The sequence below is a fragment of the Rissa tridactyla genome, chromosome 3 (genome assembly GCF_028500815.1).
Source record: "Rissa tridactyla isolate bRisTri1 chromosome 3, bRisTri1.patW.cur.20221130, whole genome shotgun sequence".
Classification (NCBI taxonomy): domain Eukaryota; kingdom Metazoa; phylum Chordata; class Aves; order Charadriiformes; family Laridae; genus Rissa; species Rissa tridactyla.
The window spans coordinates 36,335,757-36,357,692 of NC_071468.1; the positions used below are offsets into that span (position 1 = coordinate 36,335,757).

Here is a 21,936-nt window from a genome sequence, read left to right on the forward strand (position 1 = left end):
TTAGCTATAGCACCAGAAGTCCCTGAAGCAACAATATCCTTTGACCTGTCATTTATGGCAGGGGAGGGAGCAGGGACAGAGTTGGTCTACAGGTCTGAGTGTCCACCTACTACTACCCTGTATTAAAGGAGCTCACGCTGTACAGAGCTGGCAGACATCAGAGAACAGCTGAATTGCCTTTTCCTCCTCTTCCCAAAGAAAGGCTGAAGGAGAGAACAAGAGTGAACATGAACGTAGCCACTAACAGCCCAAACAGACACCAACTGCTGAGATGAACCAGATTTCTGACAGGCATGCCACTCTGAATCTATAAGGACATTCACTTAAAGTTTCTTCAAACTAAACTACGGTTATAAATTTTTTTCCACTAACGCAATCATCATCTATACTGCACAGATGAAACCTGGGGACATTGCAAGCAATTCTGTTGTTTCATGTGAGGAGGAGTAGAATCCATCTTTTACTGTCGCGCTGCCACAGAGAAGACTGACACTAAAGGAAGTATACATGACTGAATGTACGTAACAGAAGCAAAGCATTAAGTTATTTTTAAGTAGTTACTATTTAGGGGAGAATCTCCATTAGCATTTTGAATACTAAATCAAATCCCTTGCAAGGATTTTCTCATAGAAAAGTATAAAACAACAGCTTAGGCTTTGATTTACACTTGACTTCTTTTTCTATTCATGAGAATTAAACATCTCCTACGCAGACAACCAATCACAAATTAAGTCCTCGATTCATGCCCTCTTCATCCACAATTTAAAAGCAATTCTCAAATTCTGGCAAAAGCGTGAAGAAAAGTAAGAAATAAAGTTATTCATAAAAAAGAGTACTTTAGGAGATAGCATGGTAGAAGAGAGGGAATTATAGAAGCAGAGTGATCTGAATTCTGAACAAAGCGGGAAACACCACACGACAGCCTCATGTTGAATACAAGCGATCTACAACAAAGGCAGCTGACAGCTTCTTAGTAATTCCACAAAACTTTTTTTTCTTAATCACCCAAAACACTTAGATCTTTACAATGTACCGACTTTTAACTTATGAAAGGAAACAACTGATTTTTGTCCTTTTCTCTTCAGTTTGACATTGGAATACGGTTGCTGGTTTTCAAGGTTAAAGTATACATATTACCTAGACTATGGTATTTCCGTACAATTCTTGACATTACTATGCCATGTTCAGCTTGAAAACATCAACCCTTCACTGCCACCACTCAGCAAAGCTGGATCTTATTAGCAACACACAACTGCAAGGAGAAACTGAACATGGAAACACAAAACTAGTAAGAAACGTATCTTTCTATGCCAAGGGCTGGTCTCACAACATACCAAATGACACTCCCCCTACCCAATATTCTGACAAGTACCACAGTTTAAGAACCATTAATGAACCAGGAACAAAAGCTGTTAATAGCATATGGATTTTTTTTTTTTTTTACAGAACTAGTTTATTAATAGTGTAAAAACATTAATGGGCAACAAAAAAAGTTGCTTCATAGTTATGGAGATACTAGAGTCTTCGCCTCCACAAAGTCAGTACACAACCATGCCTCCTTAACATAATGGCAGGGATACTGTTACTAGCACCAGAGACAGTCAAGATACTCAGCAGCATAAAGAACTATGCAAATATATACATAAACGCACCATGAAATAACTTTATAGAAGATTCTGATCTTAAATAATTTTAAGCTGCAAGACAAATGACACCTGTAAGAAATAAGCCTTCTTAAAAAACCCCGATTAAGGCTCAACAAATAAACTACTACAATATCACACACCAATAAGAACTAGAACTACGCCTATCCTACACAACATGCTGCTTCTAATCTTTGGAAGGTTCAACGTTATGTCACCCACAAGAACACACAAAAAAATGAAATTAAAAAATGCAGCCCTACACATCACAGCCTTCCATCCCCGTTTAATCTTTTAGTAACCACGCCAACACGCTTTACAGAAGAAAAACGCCTCGGTGCTGCCCACACGGGTATCTCTGCCCCGAACAACAGGAACCGTTCAGGCTTGAAAAACGAGCAGGGGTGAAAAAGAGCCAGGGGAAACCCCCCGGCGCCACGGGCCCGAAACAAGCCCGGCCTCTCCCCCCCCGGAGCCGCCCCACACGGAAACCCCTCGCCCGCCACGACACCTGTTTTCAGCCGATCCTCCGGCCCGCCTCCCCCCACCACCACCCCCCCTCGGCTCCGCAGCGCCGCGATCGTGCCCCGCAGCCGCCCCGGGGGCTGCCACGGCCCCGCTCCCCCCACCGCCCGGGCCGCGGGGCCCGGCAGGCCGCGGGAGCCCCTGCGCTCACCGTTGAGCGCCGACGCCTGCAGCGTGGCCCCCGAGGTGCCGTCGATGACTTTGATGGCGCCGCGAGCGGTCACGGCCAGGATGGCGTTGAGGGCCGGGTGGTAGCACAGGCTGCAGAGCCCGTCGGCGTCGCAGCGCAGGCAGCCGTCCCGCAGCAGCAGCCACTCGCAGGAGCCCGGCCCGGCCGACACCGGCCCGGGCCCAGGCCCAGCCGGCGGTGCCGCCGCCGAAGAGCAGGAGGCTGCCGCAGCCATCTTCCCGGCCGCCGCTGCCGCCGCCCTCAGGACAAGAGGCCCGGGGGGAGCCGCTCACTGACAGTCCCTGGAGGAGCCGCCGCCGCCGCCGCCGCCAGTCACCATCCGGGTCCGGGGAGAGGGGGAAAGGGAGAGCGCCAGCGTGAGCAGGAAGTGACACAACCGCGCCGGATGCGGAACCGACCGCCGGCCTGACACTGGGCGGCGGGGGGGCGGGAGAGAGCAGCCGCTCGTCACGGCAGAGGGGCGGAGGGGGGGCAAGGAGAGGGGCGGGGCTCCGCTGTGCGCGCGCATCCTCATCCCCCCTGATTGCACAGCGGTGGGGGCCGCGGGTGTCCTGCGCATGCGCGGGGAGAGGGGGCGAGCTGGGCGGCGGGCGGCTCGCCAGGCCTTCCGCAGGCCCGCGGGCGGCGGCGAGGAGCCAGGCCTGAGCGGGCGGGCGAGGGTGCGCTGGGGCCGCCCTGCGCGGTGGCGGAGGCCGGCGGTGGGCGGTTCCCGCCCTGGGGCTGGGGGGCTGCTGCTTGCTTGTGAGGGGCCGGTGTAGCTTCTCCGTCCTGGCCCCGCTCCCTGCGGGAGCGCGGTGGCTGGGCCGGCCGCCGTCCTGCCCTGACGCGCATCGCTGCCCTGGCCCTGCCGCTCCGGGCGAACGCTGGGCCGTGAGCGGGGAAGCGCGTTTGCCGCCTCCCGCCCCGGGGAAAGCGGGGTGGGGGGTTGTTTGTCGTGCCCGGTCTCTGCAAGAGCGATGTGAGAGAGGCCCTGGTTAAGTTGCCTCCAGCTCTGGCACCAGGTGAAAAAGTGGAAGCATTGGTGTGCTGCGGAGTCCTTTCACACCAGCCTCGGTGCTGCGGGGGCGGCCTCCTGCCTCTTCGTGTGGGCGGGATCGTGTGTCAATATACACAACGGCTCCGGGCTGAATTCCTTAATATTTTTTTTTCTTCTTTTTTTAACCCTAGAATTGGGGGCGGAGTCATTCTCCCCACGAAGGCGTTTTGTTCCGAAGCAGCATTCGCCAAGCTTCAAAAATGACGCGAGTACAATAAAGCCTTTCGTATTGCAGAGATTTTGCCTCTTCACCCCCTGGAACAGCAACGGCAGCTGGTAGAGCTCAGCCTGCCCGCAGGCGTTCTTTTATCTCGGTGACACCTTCTGATAAAATATTTGAGAAAGCTTTTAGGCTACTGATGGTCTTAAATATAATGAAGTTTCCAATATAATGTGGTTTCCTATAGAATATTTTTATTAGGACCCAAATTAGCGTAGGTTGCTGTAGCAGGGAAATTATTTAAGAAATTGCGTCTCTGTAAAGAAAAACAAATCCAAAACCACATGGGTACGTGTGCCATCCAGGATAATCCAGATTGTCCTGAGAGTGAAACATTAAAAGCTAATAAGGGTAGTGACAAAACTTAAAGCAGTTATCTCAAGGTGTATGTTGTCTCCACATCAAAGAAATTGATTTCATACACTTTTCAAGTAGGTATGATTTTTCTGATAAACAACAGAGTGTGTCTGATGGGTAGAAGAGGGAGAAAGACACAGGTGTACATGTCTAGCTGCTCTATACTGAACATCCTCCAAAGAGCTTGTCTCATTGTTAAGGTACGATACCCCTGTCTCTACCTTGAAATGAGACGTTGCATCTTTTTGCTAGATGGATGTGCTCTTAAGTTTCCAGTTTTGACAGAAGTAGTGTATTGTCACAAAAATTTATTTATAGCCTCAAAACTTGAGATTGAGATGTATAAGGATATAGATGTCAATTCAGTAAATATAAATGAGCTTCATACATTCTGTAAACAAGTTTAATTCAAAATTTTTATAAAATACATCTTGTATTTACACACATACCTCATCTAAAAATATGAGTTTGTTTAATGCAAAGTTATTACAAACTATCAGAACCATTTGAAAGCTGTTTGTACATATTTCTTGCCCAGCATATGCAAAAGGTGACCCTAGAGATACTAAGATTAAAAGGTGCAAATCTGCAATTGTGTACAAAATCTGTACTATGTTAAGTGCTTATCTACATTGCATATTACACATGTGCCAAGTCTGTGGAAAGGAACAGTTAAAATCGCAACTATAAATTTCACAGAACACGAGTATAGAGGAAATTAAGAGATCTGGAGATTAAACAGAACGTTCTTGCATCCTTTGATTAGTCATAGTCGTTCAGATGCACAGGATCTGTTACGGACACCTAATGAACAGCTATGCAAAGAGGAACTAAGTTGAAAGCTCTCTGACAGCCTGGTAACCTAAATGTGTCCTTGCCCTGCATGTTTGTGGCAACATTAGTTAAACATGTATTCACAGGGTCTGGGTTGAGCCTTCTAATACTAGTTGGATATTCCTGCTAAAAAAAGAGATATAGGTCATGAGAAAAAAAGAGGCAGGACCAGATTATCATGCAAGATTCCAAAGCTAACATGCTTTTTCTTTTTTTTTAAATGCACTGTAACTTCTTTTTTTTAAATGCATTATTTATTTATGTATTTAGTATGAATGTTCATAAAACACCTGCAGATAAGTACTAAGCTTCTGGTGTAACTGGTTTCATACGACATCAGTAATTCCACCAGAATTTCTGTAGAAGTCAAAAATTAGGTGAAAAGTCAATCCAGTTTTTCCTCCGTTAATATAAAGCAGCTAGAGTATTACATTACAATTTATGTCCAGCACCAACTTTAAGTAGTTCTGTTTAATACCAACACAAGCATCATCCAGAAAAAGCAGAATAAGCTAAAGGTTTGTGGCAGAGTGTGGCATTGCATCAATAATGAGTGACAAAAATAAGTTATCAGAATGGCAAGTTATGCCATCTAAAAAAGGTGGAAAACTACAGTTTTGATAAGGAAATATGTCCATTAGGGATCAAAGACAGCCCTTGCTATTACCTTGTCATGACTGATTTTTTCTTTGCAGCATTAAAAAAAAAAGAAAAAAGGAAGAAGACAGGGGGAATGCTTTTTTTCTGCTAGAAAAAAAAAAATAAAATCAGAAACTTAAGATCTATTTGGCGATACTAAATACTGAAGATTGCAAATGCCGAAGTTAGTACCACGCAAAGTGAACTTCAGTGGACTTGTCTTGCGAGGAAACATTACCATAAGGACCATTGCATAAGCAATCAACACGGTACACAGGAAATATTTAACGTGTCATCACGTTATTACATAATCCTTGGACAGTCAAAATTAGCAAGACTGTAATCGTTACTAAGGCTGTCATTCTGCCTCATGTTAGCGGAGGGAGAATCTGGCCTTACAAATCTTTTTATTTCTCTGCATATGGGATTACAAGTACTGGGAAAGAAAAAATGGATGCGTGTTAAATACCATGCTATTAAAAGCAAGACAGAGCAAGATGTTGTAAAACATAGTTAGGGAAGCATTACTTTTATTTTGTCATCATAAAATAACATTGTTTAAAGATCACACAAATTTGATAGATCATCTTTTTTCTCCAACATTAAGCCAACACTACAGTTGAGAAAGGTGTTTACCTGTTTCTCTGTAAATTTATACTTTTAAGTAAAATAATTTGATTCTCTAAATATGCAATTTAATTAATAATGTCACGCAGTAAATATCTTGCTCCTTTGGTCAGAGATAGTTAATGAAGACTTCAAATACTTGCATCTTCAGTTTTTAAAAACCCAATATACATCCTTAACCAAGGAGTATTTACGCTACACACAAGCCATAGATACAAAATACACAGTATATACATGTTTTGAAAACAAATTGGAATTTATAAAAACTCAATAGCCAAATCAAAGTAATTGAGGCACTAAATTAAAAGTAGTATCTTCATGTCTTGATTATACAGACTATTCTGTGAACAATCAGGACTGTTTCATAAATATATATTATCTACAGAATTTGCTGTGCCAAAAAAGCCAGCTGTGTTTAAGCTCAAAAGAAAAATTGCACTTTGAGATTGTTACAGTTAACTTCTCATTTTTCTCCTCAAACATAGTAATCTGGTCCTAGTGCTTTTGGCACAGGTATCAAGTTGTGGTTTTGCTACACTTTCTTATAAAACACAAGGTTCTTACTTTGTTCATTAAAATCTGAAGAGTCTTAAACAAACCTAGAACTTTGATACAAATCTATATAGCTACAATTGCTTCATTAAATAATATACACAAATACGCTCTTTGATCTTAAAACATCTTGACAACTGGATACAAAACAGTCACTTGTATTATCTCCAGCCTTATGCATTATCGGTCTGCAAGTGAATAAAATATGGTTGCTGGCCACATCTTGCACTAGATCACACCCCAGTGTACAAGGACAGAAAATAAATGTATAATAAAAAGATTGGATAAATTAGAAGGGGTTTCTTGGTCTTGAATTCTTCTCCGACTAATAATGATGCAGCACTGTATGCAGCCCAAAAGACTCCAAACAACTGAAAAAGAAGATAAACAGTCTGAGCTGACACCACAAGAAAATCTCTCCAAATATCAAGATAAAAATCAGTTCTTCTCCCAATATAACAAAAAAGAAACCACCCCAAAAGAATTGGGGGGGTGGAGAGGGGGAAGAACTCCCCCCCCCCCAAAAAAAATATACTATGCATTTTCATGTAAATTTAGAGAAATATTTAACAGATACGTATGTTATTTTTGTTTGACACATTTTTACTAAAATGACCAGCTAAGGATCTACAGTAAGTTTTCTCGAAGACATAATTGATACCACAAAGCAAGCTGTAAGCTTACATACACTGATGATTTGAAATTTGACTGGATTAATAATTTTTCATTCTACCTTAACTGTCAGCAACTGTTAACTCCTCCCTTTCTCTAAGCAAAAGAATTACTATACTTGACTCTTCCTCCTATGATATATAGGGCTATATTACTATCTTTTTATTTCAGGATTCGTCTGGCTCATAAGCTTTATTTATGGTGCTCCCACCTCAAGGTGGCCGAAACTCACATACCTATTCCTTTCAGGTGCAGGAAGAAGCCTGACAAAATACAATCTGTATCAAAAACTGTATTGCTTAGTAAGTTAAGAAAGAGCCAGTTTAAAAGACTGGCAGAAAGAAACATTACCGATGTGCATCTGTTATGTTACATGAAATTAGCATGCACACTTTGGGGGGAAAGAAAAAAAAAAAGCCTTGAGGTCAGTGAACTTGACTCAAATCTCAAACTAACAAGGCTATGGCAAAAAGTAATCAGACATTATTATCTTCTAGCAGCACCTTGAGTATTAATAAAAGGAGAAATACTTAAAACTGATTGTCACACAAAAACACCGTCATCTCCTGCAAACCACAAGACCAATGAGGGCAGACATAATAGGACCCCAGCAAAGAACTTTTTCCACAGTTCTGTCAGAGGAGCTGAAGCCCCTTGAGGGATTATGTGGTCCATTCAACTGCCGTTGAAAAAAGAAGAAAAAAAAATTGCACGTGATTGCATACTTCTGGTTTTGCTGCCTAACCTGGGACTGCAAAGATGGACATGTGGGGACAACCAAGATCATGACTGAATTCCGTTAAGACGCATTAGTAAAATTGCAACAATAAAAACAATTGAGGTGCATTACTTAAGTAGTTTACTTTGCTGATTGCGCCTGGAGAAGAACTGTCTGGAACTTCACTATTTCACTGTAAGTTCCCCAACTTTAGGTCTGTGAAATATTTCCCCAAGCACAGAGCTCTCAGGCCATAGGAAGCGCTACTTGCACAGCGTAAGTAGTTCGGGCCATGTGGGGCTTCTGCTGCGTTTTCACACTATGATGCAAAGGTAAGAACCTTGGCACAGATTCGCCCTGACGTTAACGCAAGACTGTGAGCAGTAATCAAGTTAACAAAGGTTTCATTAACATATATTTATTTTCAAGTTATATATTAGTTAACTGGCAAGTTAATAATTTGCTTTCTGACTGTATCGCTTACTAGTAATTGCAAATTATCATATCACAAACACAGCAATTCTGTTATTTATCATACATTTTAGTTGTTCTTCAATTATACTGTTTACCAGCAAGCTAAAAGGACAGAAATCAATCAAATCAACAGAACAAGAACTCAAAAAGCGTACAGCTTAGCTAGCAACAGAATTTTTTCAGTCAGCCTTTCCAAAAGTTCAGCAGTAACTTCAAAGGCTACCTAAAAAGGGTTTTAAGAAGTACTGGAGGTGTTTGAGAACATTATGTAGTTCCAGGACCCATCAGGGACTGTTGCTAGCTTCATAAACGTGTCCAACAGCAGGTGGTATCAGGCAGGTTATTCCTGCTTTGTGCCTTACATTCCACATCTATAAAATCAGAACAATACTTACCTTCCCTGCAAAGGGTACTGAGAGCTTTGTACTGCTTCCAGTATGGGAAGGTCTCAGAACAATGACTAACGTCATATTCATGCTGCAGTAACTAAAAATAAACTGGATGATGGGGGAAGGGACAGAACAGCTTATTTTCAGATTCTTCATTTTGAGGTTCAATTATGCATCCTCTTCTCAAAATGATAATCCTATTTATTTTAATGCAACTATTATAGCACAGCAAAGTATCTGATAACAACAGGTGTCGTTATAGCAACAGCGCTGTATATCCCCAAGTACTCAAAAGAAACATTTAAAACAGAATTCATTTAGCAGTCATGTCCACCATGCTAACCAAAGCTCATAATTCTAAATATTTTGACACATGGTTATGTTGTCCTCAACAGATTAATACTTGAAGTCTTAGCAAAGTGACTTAAAAACAACTGTAAACAATAGATGATATAAACAAGAGATCAATTCTCAATAGATGATATCGAACTTACTTTTATTAGGGTAGAAACAACTTCAAATGATCCAACCACCAAAAGTACAGGTGCTATGACAATAAGGGGAAGTAGGGAATATCCTATCACACCAAGAACTTGGCCATAAGCAACCTGAAATTTTGAAGCACACAAAACCAAACTTTTTAGTACTCAGTCTTTGTCACCCAATACAATTCAATCTTGTTATAACAGTAATAGCGATAATATGTTAGGTATTCATGAAATTTTAGCTAAAGGAAGCTTGCTAGTATGGAAATTGTTTTTGTACGCTACCCCCTAGAATTTTGTAATTAATCATTAGTTCTCTTAGAAATATGTTGCCTTGTCTTTTTTTTTTTTTTACCACTGTAAATGACAATTTTATCATTTCCAAGGGAAGTATTTACACAGGTTAAAATATGTAATTCCACCCATCCCTCACATTTTCACGTTCTGCCTTAAGTGGTTCTCAGCTGCCACTCTCCGTGGAATGTGCAACTGATACCCAGGAGCACAGAACTACAACACACCTCTCAGTCACCAGCTGTAGTGCCGGCTGTCACAAGCAGCAAAGATATAATTTTCTGTATTAACACACTCATATCCATTATACATAAATAAATTCATAAAGTACATTAATGCTTTTGGCGTCAGGGCAAGACCTAGAACCTGATCCCTCTAAGGCACAGAAATGTTACAATTTTCTGTTTAAATTTATGACTATCTTAAACAGATTTGCTCAAGTATTTCCATAACTGTTTTTAGTTTCATGAGGATTAAAATGTCCTATTTTCTCCCACTATGGTTCAAAATGTTCCTGGGCCCAGCTCAGCTTCTTGGATTTCACAAGAAAAACAGTGGGGAGACAAGTGACCATCTTGCAAGCAATTTCTCATGGCTGTTGATCCTTCACAGTGAACTGTACAGACCCATACGTTCTCCCCTGTTTATACATTCTGATAATCTCACATTTTGACCCACAAAACGGATAGATTTAAGGGCATCTGGATTCTCCCAGTGTGCAGAAAAAAACATGTAATCACATTTATAAAAGCTCTTTCTTTCAAAATAGTGTTCACACAAGAAGACTCTAGCAATTATGATTAAAAGGAAAACATAAAAAAATTAAAGTAAATGTAAATAATGCAGGAAGTCTGCAACACCAGTTCATCATTAGTGCAAGATGCATAGTAAAAATATAAAAACCAAGTATCACTGAATATTTAGTTCTTCACAACACAGTTCAATGCATTTTATGCTGCAGAGCCATTCTAAGAGTTTCTACCTTCCTGACTGTTCCACTGAAGCTGTCTCTGGGCCTTGCTGTAAGTCATTTTTTGTTGTTTACACCTGAAGCGCTTAGTGACTCCATTTGTAAACAACTCAAACAGCTATTCCAACCCTGCTGATACAAGCAGCTGGAGGGAGGGATGCAAGCCAGAATTTCAATTGGCTTTGCAGTTGAAGAACATGACGTGACTTTTAACCTTTAATGGGTTTAAGCTGCATCAGGCTAAGGATGAAAACAAACACTGGTAGGTGCTCTACCCACAAGGACATTATACAACATTAAAAAAAAAAGTTTAACTAAAGAGCAGCACAAGAGCAGTGCAAGGAGGAGAAAGGGTCCCATTTAGCTCAGTGACCAAAAATTTGAAAGCACTTGACCCTCAAGAATGGACTTCAGTTCTGGATCACAGGCAGCTGTTAGAATTTCTGGGATTCATAGTACAAATTTCCAGATTGTTTATCACATCCAGTGTGCCATCCATCCCTCAGAAAGATTAGCTGACTACCTCTGTATTTTAGATTTTATTTTGGAGGCCAAGAACCTGAAATGTACATGTTACACTTACCAACTGCATCCACTCTTAGCTGGCTACAAAGTCTAAAGCCAAGCACCAAGAAAACCCAACTACTACTGAAAAATGTAGCCAAGAGACTTTACATATACTCCCTCTATGTCCTTTTTGCATACAGGTACTTACTTCTCCTCCAAGAACCCTGGCCAGTAAAAAAATTGTCAAGGATCCAAATATCCAAATCGTTATAATCCAAGAAACCACCTTTAAGAGATAAAGAACAATTCATTTATATTAATCATGATTTTATGCAAAACTGAATTCTGTATTGCAGCAAGAATAGTTTTACTTAGTATCACGATGCAACTTGAGAATAAAATTAAGCAGTTACATTTACAGAATCACATTAATGGTAAGTTCGGTGAACATGGAATGCACATGCAGTGTCTTTTGTAAGTATTGTAATATTCTATCAGAGTAGGAAGGGTTTAGTTAAAACGAAAGGTAAGACCACCCTAGCTAAATGTCTTCACATCCCACCTATTACAAAAGGTGGGCGCAGACAGTTTTTGAAAGTCAGCCCAACCAATACACAGAGTTAGAATTCTGCTTCTTTCATCCATAAAAACGCCACTTTATTCTTTACTCAAACTGAGAATGCTCAGAAGAAGACAAAGGACTTCAACTCTCCAACTCTCAGTAGAACTTGATGATGATTACAACTTAAGAAACAGCCCCAGTCTCCTGGGACAAAGTCTGTCGTTATTTTTCCTTGATTCTTTCATTGGTCTGCTCTTAAACTGAAGCAGAAATCTTAGAGTCATTCTCCAGCTTAACAGAACCTTCAAAGTAACTTAGCTATTCTTGGAGTTGAGGCACCAGGATGTTTAGAAGTGAAGCTCTCCCATTAGAAATACCTTTTTAGAGGGAAAGAACAGTTATCAGTCCACTTAAAAATTAAGCTAGTACTCAATTTAGTTGTTTTTTGGGTTTTTTTTGCTTAATTCAAACTTACAGATTCACAGAAGAATCAAGTAGAGGATGATTTTTCTTTAAATTTAAAATCACATAAAAATCACAGCAACACTTCAAAAAAATAAGATAAATATAATGGCTTTATGCTATTTGTGAAAATAGTGCACGTCCTCCTTTTACTTTCTCCCTTCTTCCACAGCCTAAAATAGGAGGGCTGGATTAAAGTCTTAGAGCAGGAATGCTCATCTCTCTCCAGCTTACAGCCCACCATTCGGTTCACCTAGTCTAGCTGCTGTCAGTCGTCGTGTTGCTACCTACTAGCCTTCCCTCCTCACACATATACAGCACTCTTACATCAGTACAGTAAACCCACTGTTCCTAAGAAACATTATACCTACTGTTCATGTACAGTAGGTACACAATCTCCAGAAGGTAGTTTATCTGTCAAGGGATCAAGGAATGGTCCTTGCTTTGCCTAGGAGGCAGCTAAGTGGTCCACCCAGAAGACTCGAATAATACAGTGCTTCAGTCTACTCATTTCAAGTCTCTTAGAAACAAGATACTGAGAGTGAATTCTTAGTCAGAATTTGGTACACCATATGGAAGCCAGAGATCACAAAAAGAATGATTTTTATCTCACCATTCACAAAAATCCTTGCATAAGCACATTCTGCTACTTTACATATGGCTTACTGCTATACTACATTGTATTTAAAACAACTGTAACTACACATACAGCAAAGATTTCCGAAGGAGGATCACAGAGGCTCACATTCAAATCGTTGACTATAAATGACACCATTTCTGTATTTCAATCTGGACATAAAGAAAAAAGCTAACGGTGTTTATGGGGGCCAATTAAATCTGCACAATGCCTCTGAATAGCTGTTCACCCTAGAGTTCAAACAGAATTATGGAAAAAGTCTATTGACCAGAGGAAAGTTATTTGATTGTCATTGAGCAGGGAGGACAAAATAACAAATGGCACCAATGAAGAGTAAATATAACAGATAACAGTGGTGATATAGTATGAATTAAACAAGTAGCTTTATTTGTCAGGAAATTAAAATTCGTGGCATACAAACAAATGTTCTTTGGCAACATTTTTTAGTAATAAAAAGCATGTTAACAAAAGGTCACAATTAAAATGGAAAGATTCACTAATATGACTATAAACCCATTAGTATCAATCTGCCTCCTCTAGAAACCACATCTTTCCTTTGTTTTACTGTATAAAAAACAAACCTGACATTTCATCATGATTAACTCATCCGTGGGCTATTTAATACATTTCTTACTGCTGTCTTTCTACATATTAACTTGAGAAACAGCATTTGAAATGCCTCACATTAGTATGTGAGGAAAAGACTTTCTACCTACGTAACAATGCAAATTGCTTGGCAATCATGTGCCCAAGTTTAGTTTAGATTTCTTTTTAGGTAGAAGGCTTATACCTACCTTAAATTGTCCATATAATGAGATCATTGAGAAGAAGAGGACAACTGCCAGAGGACCCCAAAAGTCTGGATTGTCTCTCACTACCTGCCTATTGAACCCAAGAGATGGCATAGGCATCAACACACATCGAATTTTGTAGTAAATATCCTTTAGATCAATGTCGAGCTCTTCCCTGAAATTGAGTAAAGCAAGAGAGCATTACTATACACCACAGTAATGAAATAAAGTGTAAAAAGGCAAGTTCAGGGGCAAACAGCAGGTTTATCGTGCAAGTCTCCTGTCACCCATAAGGCTTTCTGAAGCCACAACTAGCAAAGGAACAGCTTCATCCACAACAAAGCAACACCATACCTTTATCTTGCATCCAGTAACTCGTGTGACATAGTTAACATATATTTAATTATTCAAAAAATCAATGACATGACTGAGAACAGAAAACATACACAACAGACCCTAACAATCTACACTTAGACAGTAGACCTATTTTCTGACATGCAGGAACACAACACATTCATACCATTGTAACTACTTAAAAGTAAAAGACATGCATACACCAAAGTAGGATGTCTGCCTATTTCTATGATGAGGAGTTTGCCACGAGCACACATATGATGGAAACGTTTTATTTCAAATTCTACAAGAAAGAATACCTTTACATTCACTAATCCAAACCCATTCAAAATACATCAGGTAAAAAAAAAAATTAAAAAATAAAATGGGGTTTAACTTGCTTCAACACCAGTAGTTTTCAGCAGACCAGTTTATACCAATTGTTTAATTAGTGGCTTGTTTCCAATATGGGTAAAAAATAAAAGCCAATTAAACTAGCAATAAATTCTATCAACAGATCTTGCTCTTCTGGAATTGCCTTTTCCGCTCCCTGCTACAAACTATCTATAAGCAGCTACAAATTGACCAGAAGACTCTTCTCCATAGGAGACTCCTAACTGGTACATCTTGCCCCGATTGTCCCAGGATAATGGGAAGGAATCAGGCTTTCCAAATAATGGGCAATTCCCTTTAAGTTTATGCATGGAACCTTAAGACAGAACTGTATGCTAGCATTTTCCTTATGCAGTCATGACTGAGGAGCTCTGAAGAGTTGCAAGAGACTTCCCGACAGATATCCCTCTGCTCTACTTTTAAGAGCACAATGGCGAAAAATGTAGAATCACATTAAATCCATTTATGAAAGTTTCATAGAAGGCTTTGATTTACAGCCTTTTCCTCAGAAAAGCTGAAGCAAGAAATAAATGCAAAGTCGTGATTCACTACAATTTCTTTTTAAAAAAATAATTAAATACTGCTCATTGAGTCTCTCAAGGCAATTAAATACTGCTCATTGAGTCTCTCCAGGCAATTTCAGGATTGCTGTTACTGAAGCTATTTCAGAATTGGTATTACTAACCTGTGACTAAAAAAACCAAATATTGCTCTTTAACCACATCTCTGAATCTAAGGAGTAGAGTAGAAGCATCTATTTTCCTCCATTTATCTAAACAGGATGTAGCATTCCTATATTTTACTCTGAAGACTATGTAACACAAATATTTCCTGTCTGGAAATAATTCTTTGTCATCACCTAGGGCTTCTGACAGTTTCTCATGTGAGCAAAACGTCTTTTGCATGAAGTTGACAGCTACCTCACTTAAGAAGTAATGGTAGCTGTAATAGGAAACAAGTACCTGGAGTAATGCTGCCCAATGAGAAGGAAAAAAAATAAATCCCACTCTACTGAACAAAATGCTTGCACAGTAATACCACACTGAACTTCCCTCAGCTGGATGCTATTCTTTAAATCCTTAGTGGGATTCAGGTTACAAGGCTTCATTACAGCACACGTCCTGGGAATAATCAGAACTGCATAGAAACCGCTACATGGAAGTCAGATTAAGGTCTTCTCCATTAGGATGATTATATCTATCCTGTTTGCACAAACAGATCGTTCCCCTGGCATGTTCTCCCCACTTCCAGCAATCAGCAGCTTAGAAAACTTAACTGTCTTTGAATCAGAAACTTTGTTTTCATGGTATAAGTTCGACAAAAGAGAAAATTCATATGTTGTCACCTCAATACATCATTCTGTTTCCTAATTAAAAGTTAGAGGTTTACAGAACAGACTTACTCACACAAGGAGTTAGTTCTACGTGCTTTTAAATTAAAGTACTTTTCAAGTAGCGGTTTCATTATTAAGCTCTCCAGACATCTGTTCTCTCCCAACACCCTTCATTCGAGTTCTCCAGAGTACTCTCCTGCTCACTCATTTTTTTTAAAGCATCATTACCTTCAATTCACACAGGAAAACACTGTGACACTAAGAATGAAGTTGCTTAGGTGCAGAACAAGGACTATGATCCAGGCCACCTGACTCAGTATGGTAATCTTAAGATACAAACTTTCTTCAACTAACCACATTTCTATGAACAGAACAAAAGACGCAGAGATTTTCCGTTTTAAGGACATTTTTGTCCTTCAACACTATCACCCTTTTAATCTAGCTTCATAATATAAGATAGCATCAAAGATTCCAAAGTTTGTACTACCTTGCTTACTCTACTGTAATAAGCATGATTCACAATGCATTTACTTCAGCCTAACTTGACAGAATTTACTTAGATTCACTTAACATGAATCTTTCCACAGGGTTGTCTTAACCTCTGATTGTTCTATGGCATTAAGAAACTCACAACATCAGCACAAAAGATAGAAAGAATACAATGTAATTTTTTTAACCATTACAAGATCAACAGATATGAGCAGAAAAGCCGTAATAGCTTTATAGGAGATAAATAAAATTGGATTTTACTTCCTCCTTCCTTTCTCCCCAACAGGGAATAACCAGCATCTATTTTCCACTAAAAATAAAAACCATACTGAGAAACATATTGTTTTCATTCCTGCACCAGAAAATACTCATTGGTCAAGTGATTTGTCAAATATAATTCTAGTCACAGAAAAAGGCTGTGGGACAATTTGAGAGACTACAATTTGTTTGTTTTTACTACACAGCTAATATAGATAGATACCCAAAAATAATTACGACATACAGGAGGGGCTTGTTATCTTCTGGGTCATCATCTTCCACTTCCAGAAGCCAGCCATACCCTCTCTGTCTTAGGAATGTAGTTGCAGTAGATTCTTTGATGAATTCTCCTCCAAGATTTAGCTTAACATCTGGAGTTGTTATGGAGCCACTAAGATCTTAGAGAAAGAGGGAGAGAAAGACATACCTTTTTATGTCTTGCCAAAAGCCACTTGATTTCAAAAGTACTGGAAGATAAATAACAGACATATAAAGCTACATGTCCTGGTCATCACCATAAAAATATTCAATATATAATTTGAAAGGGTACTTCTAGTTTTAATGCAATAGTAACAATGTTGGTTTAGTTAGGTCTCAAATTACCAAGTTTTGGCTTCCAGACAGAACTCTTGTTTTGATGACACAGTGTTATAATGTGACAGAAAGGCTTCAATTTGTGCTTTATCATTAAGCATTTAAAGGCATAAAAGGAGTTCACTAATTAAAGTCTCACCATACTGTAAGTTGTGGATTATTTACCCTTTTTTTTCCGACCATACTATACCTCTTTGGGAGCTCATTTATGCACAGTGGCATTGTTTCAGCCAAAACCATTCTCTGCCTTTATTCATCAAAGGAAAACATTTGTACATGTTTTTATTTGTAGTTTGCCTTTAATACAGGTGAAAATACTAGAAAAAGAATACTATCAGAGATCCTTCGGCTCCAGCCAATATAAAGAGACACAAGGAGTTCTCTTCAATATACTATGATCTTGCTCTGCTAGAGTACTAAACAAAACAAAGAGCAATTTAGGTATGTGTCAAAGTCACCAATAAATATTATTATCTCATTGTATTCATTTATGTAAAGATGAAAAATACAAAATAGTAATTGAAAATATACAAAGCATTTTGAAGAAAGAATAAAAAAAATATAGAAGAGGGGAATAATTATTTCTTTAGAAAATCATGGATTTCCATTATTTGCTAAAAAGGAAAAAAACAAATAGAAACACGTACATTTTTTGTACAAACCCTATTACAAATATATTGAGAAACAAAAACTCTCTTCTCATCCAACACCTTTATGTTTCACCAAAGAAAATCTTATTTTGCCTTCCCACTGTTGTGCGTTCTTCACACAAAAATGTTTCTAGGCACAAATTTCCTGCAACACCTCGCTATAGCAAGTATTTCTGAAACGCATACTCACCGAGGCAAGTCAGGCCAGATTTGTAGATTACATTTGTGACATCTTCTATCAAAATGCAATGTAGTTTTACAGAAACAAAATCTGTACAGTGACAGAATCTCACAGTCTTCAGCCAGCATGTCTAAAGTGTTCACCAATCACTCAGCATCGCAATTGATTTAACAGAATTCTCCTTCCCAAATCAACTTGCTAGGCCACTCAAGCTTAAATTTAAGCTTCTCCATAAATGCTTTTCAACTGTTTCATAACCATGACAGTTAATGATCCATTGCTTTGACTCTTTAAACACAATCTGCGCAGGATCCTTGTAAAGATTGCTGTAACTTAAAGAAGGAATATCTCTTTGTTCTTGTCAGTATCAGCACACATACACTGTTCTCACCAGATACAAGCAAAGCCTTCCTCTGCTGTTTACAGAGGAAGAAAAAAAGAAAAAGGTGTTCTTAATGCCTGTGCATCGAGGTAGTGAGAGCCTCAGAAGTCTTCTGCTGACACTGGGACCCTTTAATCTAAAAATATTTGTTTATGCTACAACAGAACACCACTTCTGAAGGAGAGGTTCTTGCTACTCTGTATGCACAAATGTGGCTGTCAAACAAGCAAACATAACAGTCCAACCAGCCATTTTTCTCCTTTCACAGTGACTGCTGACAATCCATCCTGGGGCAGGGAAACTTCTACACAAGTCTTATTTACCAAGACTCCTTCTAGCAGTTGATGACTGGTGAATACCTGCAACCACGCTTTTTAATCATGAAACCTATTAACAGGATCTTAAGTCTATTTTGCAAGACATTTCAGATGTGACATAAAGCTGCAGAAACCAAGGAAAAAGAGTCTGCCACCTCCTCTTCTATAGACTGCTTTGAATGAGATGGTTAACAGCAGGCCCACCGAGCACTGAACAATCTGCCAAGAACTGATGGTTCTGATGCTTGCTAGCGAGAGTTAGGGTGCCTTCACTTCTCAGGCAGAACGCCACAGAAGCAAAACTGAGGTATCTCACATGCCTCAGTTCAACCAGACCTTGTGGAAAAACAGCTTTCAAGACAGTCTTTGCCCTCAACTTTGAAAAAGCAGTACAAGAGGCAAATAAAACCCCCAAACAGTCCATTCTTTGTACCATATTTGTCCATTCAACGGAGAACACCTCTCCAGCATTCTTTACCACAAAGAGCTCCTACCTCTCACGGAAATAAGATGGGAAAATAAAATAGCTTATACTTTTATTTTTCATGTGGATCAAGATTTGGGAAACAGAAATTAGAGTGCAATGTGTAGTATTTTAATTTAGAAATATCAAGCTGTTTAACTTTGCTTATGTTCTTGTTTGTTAGGGTAGGTCTATACAGCACTTTGCAAAAAGGACTACACTTGAACAGGCAGGAGATCACACCTTGCTTGTGTTCACAAAGAGCACAGAGCCGAGTCCAATTCAACACATCCTACTGGAAAGGCGGCTCTGTTGGACTGGGTTCAGCATTGCTGAACAAATACTTCCAGGGGAATCCAGAGTTTCCATCCACAGGTACGTGGATCCTTTTTCAGGCCAAGGTGGAGAAGAAAAACAAACCAAACGAAACAAGGACAAAAAAACCAAAACAGCTGAGATCGTACCTGTTGATTAGCATTCCTTGTCAGAAGGACTGGGAAGTTCACCAAAGAACAGGCATCCTACAGTAGTTTTTCCACTTCAGTAATTCTTTACCAGGGTGGGGCACATGAGTCAAGATTTAGATGATTCCCTACCCCTGTCCACAATTACAAGAGTAACTAAATACATGCATAAAGCAGAACGTTTGTTGTTTAAATGGGTAGAGCCCAAAAGGTCATCCTCCATCAAAATAAGTTAGCACAATGCTGACTCTTGTATGTTCGTTTTCCCAGTCTTAGGGTGGATCTTCACGGCATGCTGGTACACCACAACTATTTGTGCAGCAGTTCGGCAGCAGGCCACGCTTCACATCCTACACTACACCCAGGGCTTCTCCCCCACCCCCACCCCACCACGACTGTGCTGAAATAAGACGCGGTGCAGAGACTTTGGCACAGCAGTACAGCGAATGCAAACACAGGTATGATCTTCAACAAACACCAAATTGCTCTCCCAGCAACGCAGGGAAGAGGAGCGGCCTGTGACAGCGCTTGTCACGGTGACGGCAGGTCGCCGGGCACAACCCCGATGATGGGCTTCAGAGAACGCGAGAAGGGGAGCCCCACGGCCGGCTCTGCCACGCTGCTGCTTCCCCCACGCGGGTACGGCAGCTGCTCGCACCGGCCCTAAGCGCCGCTCCCTGCCCGCAGCGGAGCCGCGGCCCGAGGGCACCAGCCACTGCGGCCGCCTCCGCCGGCCCGCTCCGCCTCCAGCCACGCCAGCGGCCTCGGGGCGGGGGGAGGAGGGCACAGAAGGCACCCCTCGCCTCAGCGGCCCGGGAGCCGCCCGCTCCCCCACGGCCTGGCCGAGCCCTTCTCCCGGGGAACGCGAGAGCGGCCCCAACCGCGGCCCCGCGCTCACCTTCAGCGTCTGCCGAGGAGACGAAGGTGAAGTCCCCGTTGCCGGGCGCATAAAGGGGCGGCGGCGGCTGCGAGCCCGGGGGCTGCATCTCCCCGCCCTCCGCAGGGGCTGCGGGGCCGGTGGGGGCAGCGAGAAGCGAGCGGGCGGGCGGCCGGACACCGCGGCCTGGGGCCTGCCGGGTCCCTCCTCCTACGGCGGCGGCCGGCACCCGACGCCCGCAGCGCAGCCGCCTCACGGACAGGGGGAGCGACAACAAGAGACACCGCCCCGCCGATTGGCTGCTTGCAAGACGCGCCGCGATTGGCCGCCGCGGGGCCAATGCTGACTGGCTTCCCCCGGCTGTGGGTCGGGGAGTGAGGTCGCTTCGACTCCGCTATAAAGCTCCTCCTGGATTGGCAGAGGCGCGATGTGACGCGGAGGGTGGGGGGCACGGAGGCAGGAAGCTGCCGCAAGGCATTGTGGGGTTGTGCGGCTCTATGCGCGAGGGCTGGCGTCATCACTCCTGCGTCATCATCAGCCCAACGGCCGCCGCGGCCTTCTGGGCGGCCTCTTTCCCCCCTCTCCCCTTCGAGGGCAGCCGCGGGTGCCTTTTCCTCCAGCCATCGCTTCCCAAGGGGGAGGGCGGCTGCAAGGCCCTGGGCGGGGTGAGAAGCAGCCCCCCCCCACCTTGCGCTAGAGGCCCTGGGGGGGCGGCCGGGGCAGCTCCCACCCCGCTGGGCGCTCCGGCGCGAGAGCCGCTGCCATGGGCGGTGTTGAAGGCACCAGGACAGGTGTTTTAGCCCGGCCTGACCCCCCAGGGCTGGTGTGAAGGCTGACGGCAGACATTGGGCACCTGCAGTAGCCAGGGGCAACAGCTTCACCCCCTTGCCTCTGTGCGCAAGGGTTTATCTGGTTTTCTTCTACGCGTTGTTCATCCACGTGGCCAATGCCATCTGCCCGTTTAATTGTATACCTGTCTGACTGTAAACCTGCTGCTCATTTCATAATGAGATATTTTCTTTGTGTCTTTGTATGTGCTTGACCCGTGTTACATGCTTCCTGCATACTGCTAAAAATCATATTTTGAACTCTTCAGTAGCAAAAGATTTTGCAGCCATTCTAATATAACTCTGGACTTTGGTTTGGTGGGGGTTTTTTTTGTTGTTGAATAAAAGGATCATCCCATCCCACATACTTTGCTTCCATGATGGATATGAAAAAATGCGTCGTTCCTTTTGACTGGTCAGAAGAATTTGCCTTCATCTTTATTATCCACGGATATTTTATATGGCTCTGCCTCCCAGTACTGTCATGGTCATCTGCAACCCTTTTGCTAATTGCTTCCATGTACAATCCTAAATCTACTCTGTTACGCTCCATGCTTTTTTCTCTCCCATTCTTTTGAATTTGCTCCATCTCAGTATCTATATGCAGTTTTCATAGTATTTTTTTAAGCTATGCCCTATCCCTGTATATTGATGGTATCCTTCGTAGTCCCCTGCAGTACCACTCTCCTGCAATTTCTTTGTCTAGAAGGAAATCTAGCATAGTCACAAATCAGATGTAGAATGCAGCACATTGCGTATACTCCAGAATGGATAACTTTTTAGTTGATAAT

General features: G+C 41.7%; 2 protein-coding genes and 1 long non-coding RNA gene across 12 annotated transcripts in view; 1 reads left to right on the forward strand and 2 right to left on the reverse strand.

The window, feature by feature from the left end:
* Positions 1-2,755, reverse strand: part of BIRC6 (baculoviral IAP repeat containing 6) — a 186,923-nt gene extending 184,168 nt beyond the window's left edge. For 6 of the 8 annotated variants that reach the window (XM_054196359.1, XM_054196357.1, XM_054196354.1 and 3 more), the window contains exon 1: positions 2,320-2,754. In XM_054196359.1, coding sequence (XP_054052334.1) covers positions 2,320-2,572 — 253 coding nt within the window. In that variant the 5' untranslated portion in view covers positions 2,573-2,754. Of the gene's footprint in view, positions 1-2,319 lie in introns of all 8 variants that reach the window. The other 2 variants (XM_054196360.1, XM_054196361.1) reach the window with 1 other exon arrangement.
* Positions 2,756-3,023: 268 nt separating this feature from the next.
* Positions 3,024-3,786, forward strand: LOC128906650 (uncharacterized). Its single transcript, XR_008465267.1, has 2 exons — positions 3,024-3,359; positions 3,526-3,786. It is a non-coding gene; the product is annotated as an uncharacterized LOC128906650 (long non-coding RNA).
* A 2,171-nt stretch (positions 3,787-5,957) lies between these two features.
* Positions 5,958-20,564, reverse strand: YIPF4 (Yip1 domain family member 4). Of its 3 annotated transcripts, none has more exons than XM_054194214.1 (7): positions 20,340-20,564; positions 16,635-16,788; positions 13,588-13,759; positions 11,341-11,418; positions 9,371-9,484; positions 8,883-8,984; positions 5,958-6,994 (listed from the first exon to the last, which is right to left on the reverse strand). In XM_054194214.1, exons 1-7 carry the CDS (start codon positions 20,425-20,427, stop codon positions 6,857-6,859), a joined length of 846 nt encoding a protein of 281 aa, XP_054050189.1. In that variant the 5' UTR covers positions 20,428-20,564; the 3' UTR covers positions 5,958-6,856. The 3 variants fall into 3 exon arrangements, 2 of the variants coding, with proteins under 2 accessions (XP_054050189.1, XP_054050190.1); XR_008465266.1 differs by lacking the exon at positions 8,883-8,984 and adding an exon at positions 7,799-7,974 and having other exon boundaries at positions 6,979-6,994; XM_054194215.1 differs by lacking the exon at positions 8,883-8,984.
* Between the last annotated feature and the right edge of the window lie 1,372 nt (positions 20,565-21,936).

What these genes read in the sequence shown, in the direction of transcription:
- YIPF4 (XM_054194214.1), bottom strand. Translation starts at nt 20,427, where the DNA reads ATGCAGCCCCCGGGCTCGCAGCCGCCGCCGCCCCTTTATGCGCCCGGC. An exon ending in TTGTTTCTACCCTAATAAAA is followed by an intron (nt 8,985 to 9,370) that starts GTAAGTTCGATA and finishes CCCATCATCCAG; the next exon opens with TTTATTTTTAGTTACTGCAG. An exon ending in CAGTACCCTTTGCAGGGAAG is followed by an intron (nt 6,995 to 8,882) that starts GTAAGTATTGTT and finishes CTTCTTTTTCAG; the next exon opens with TTGTTTGGAGTCTTTTGGGC.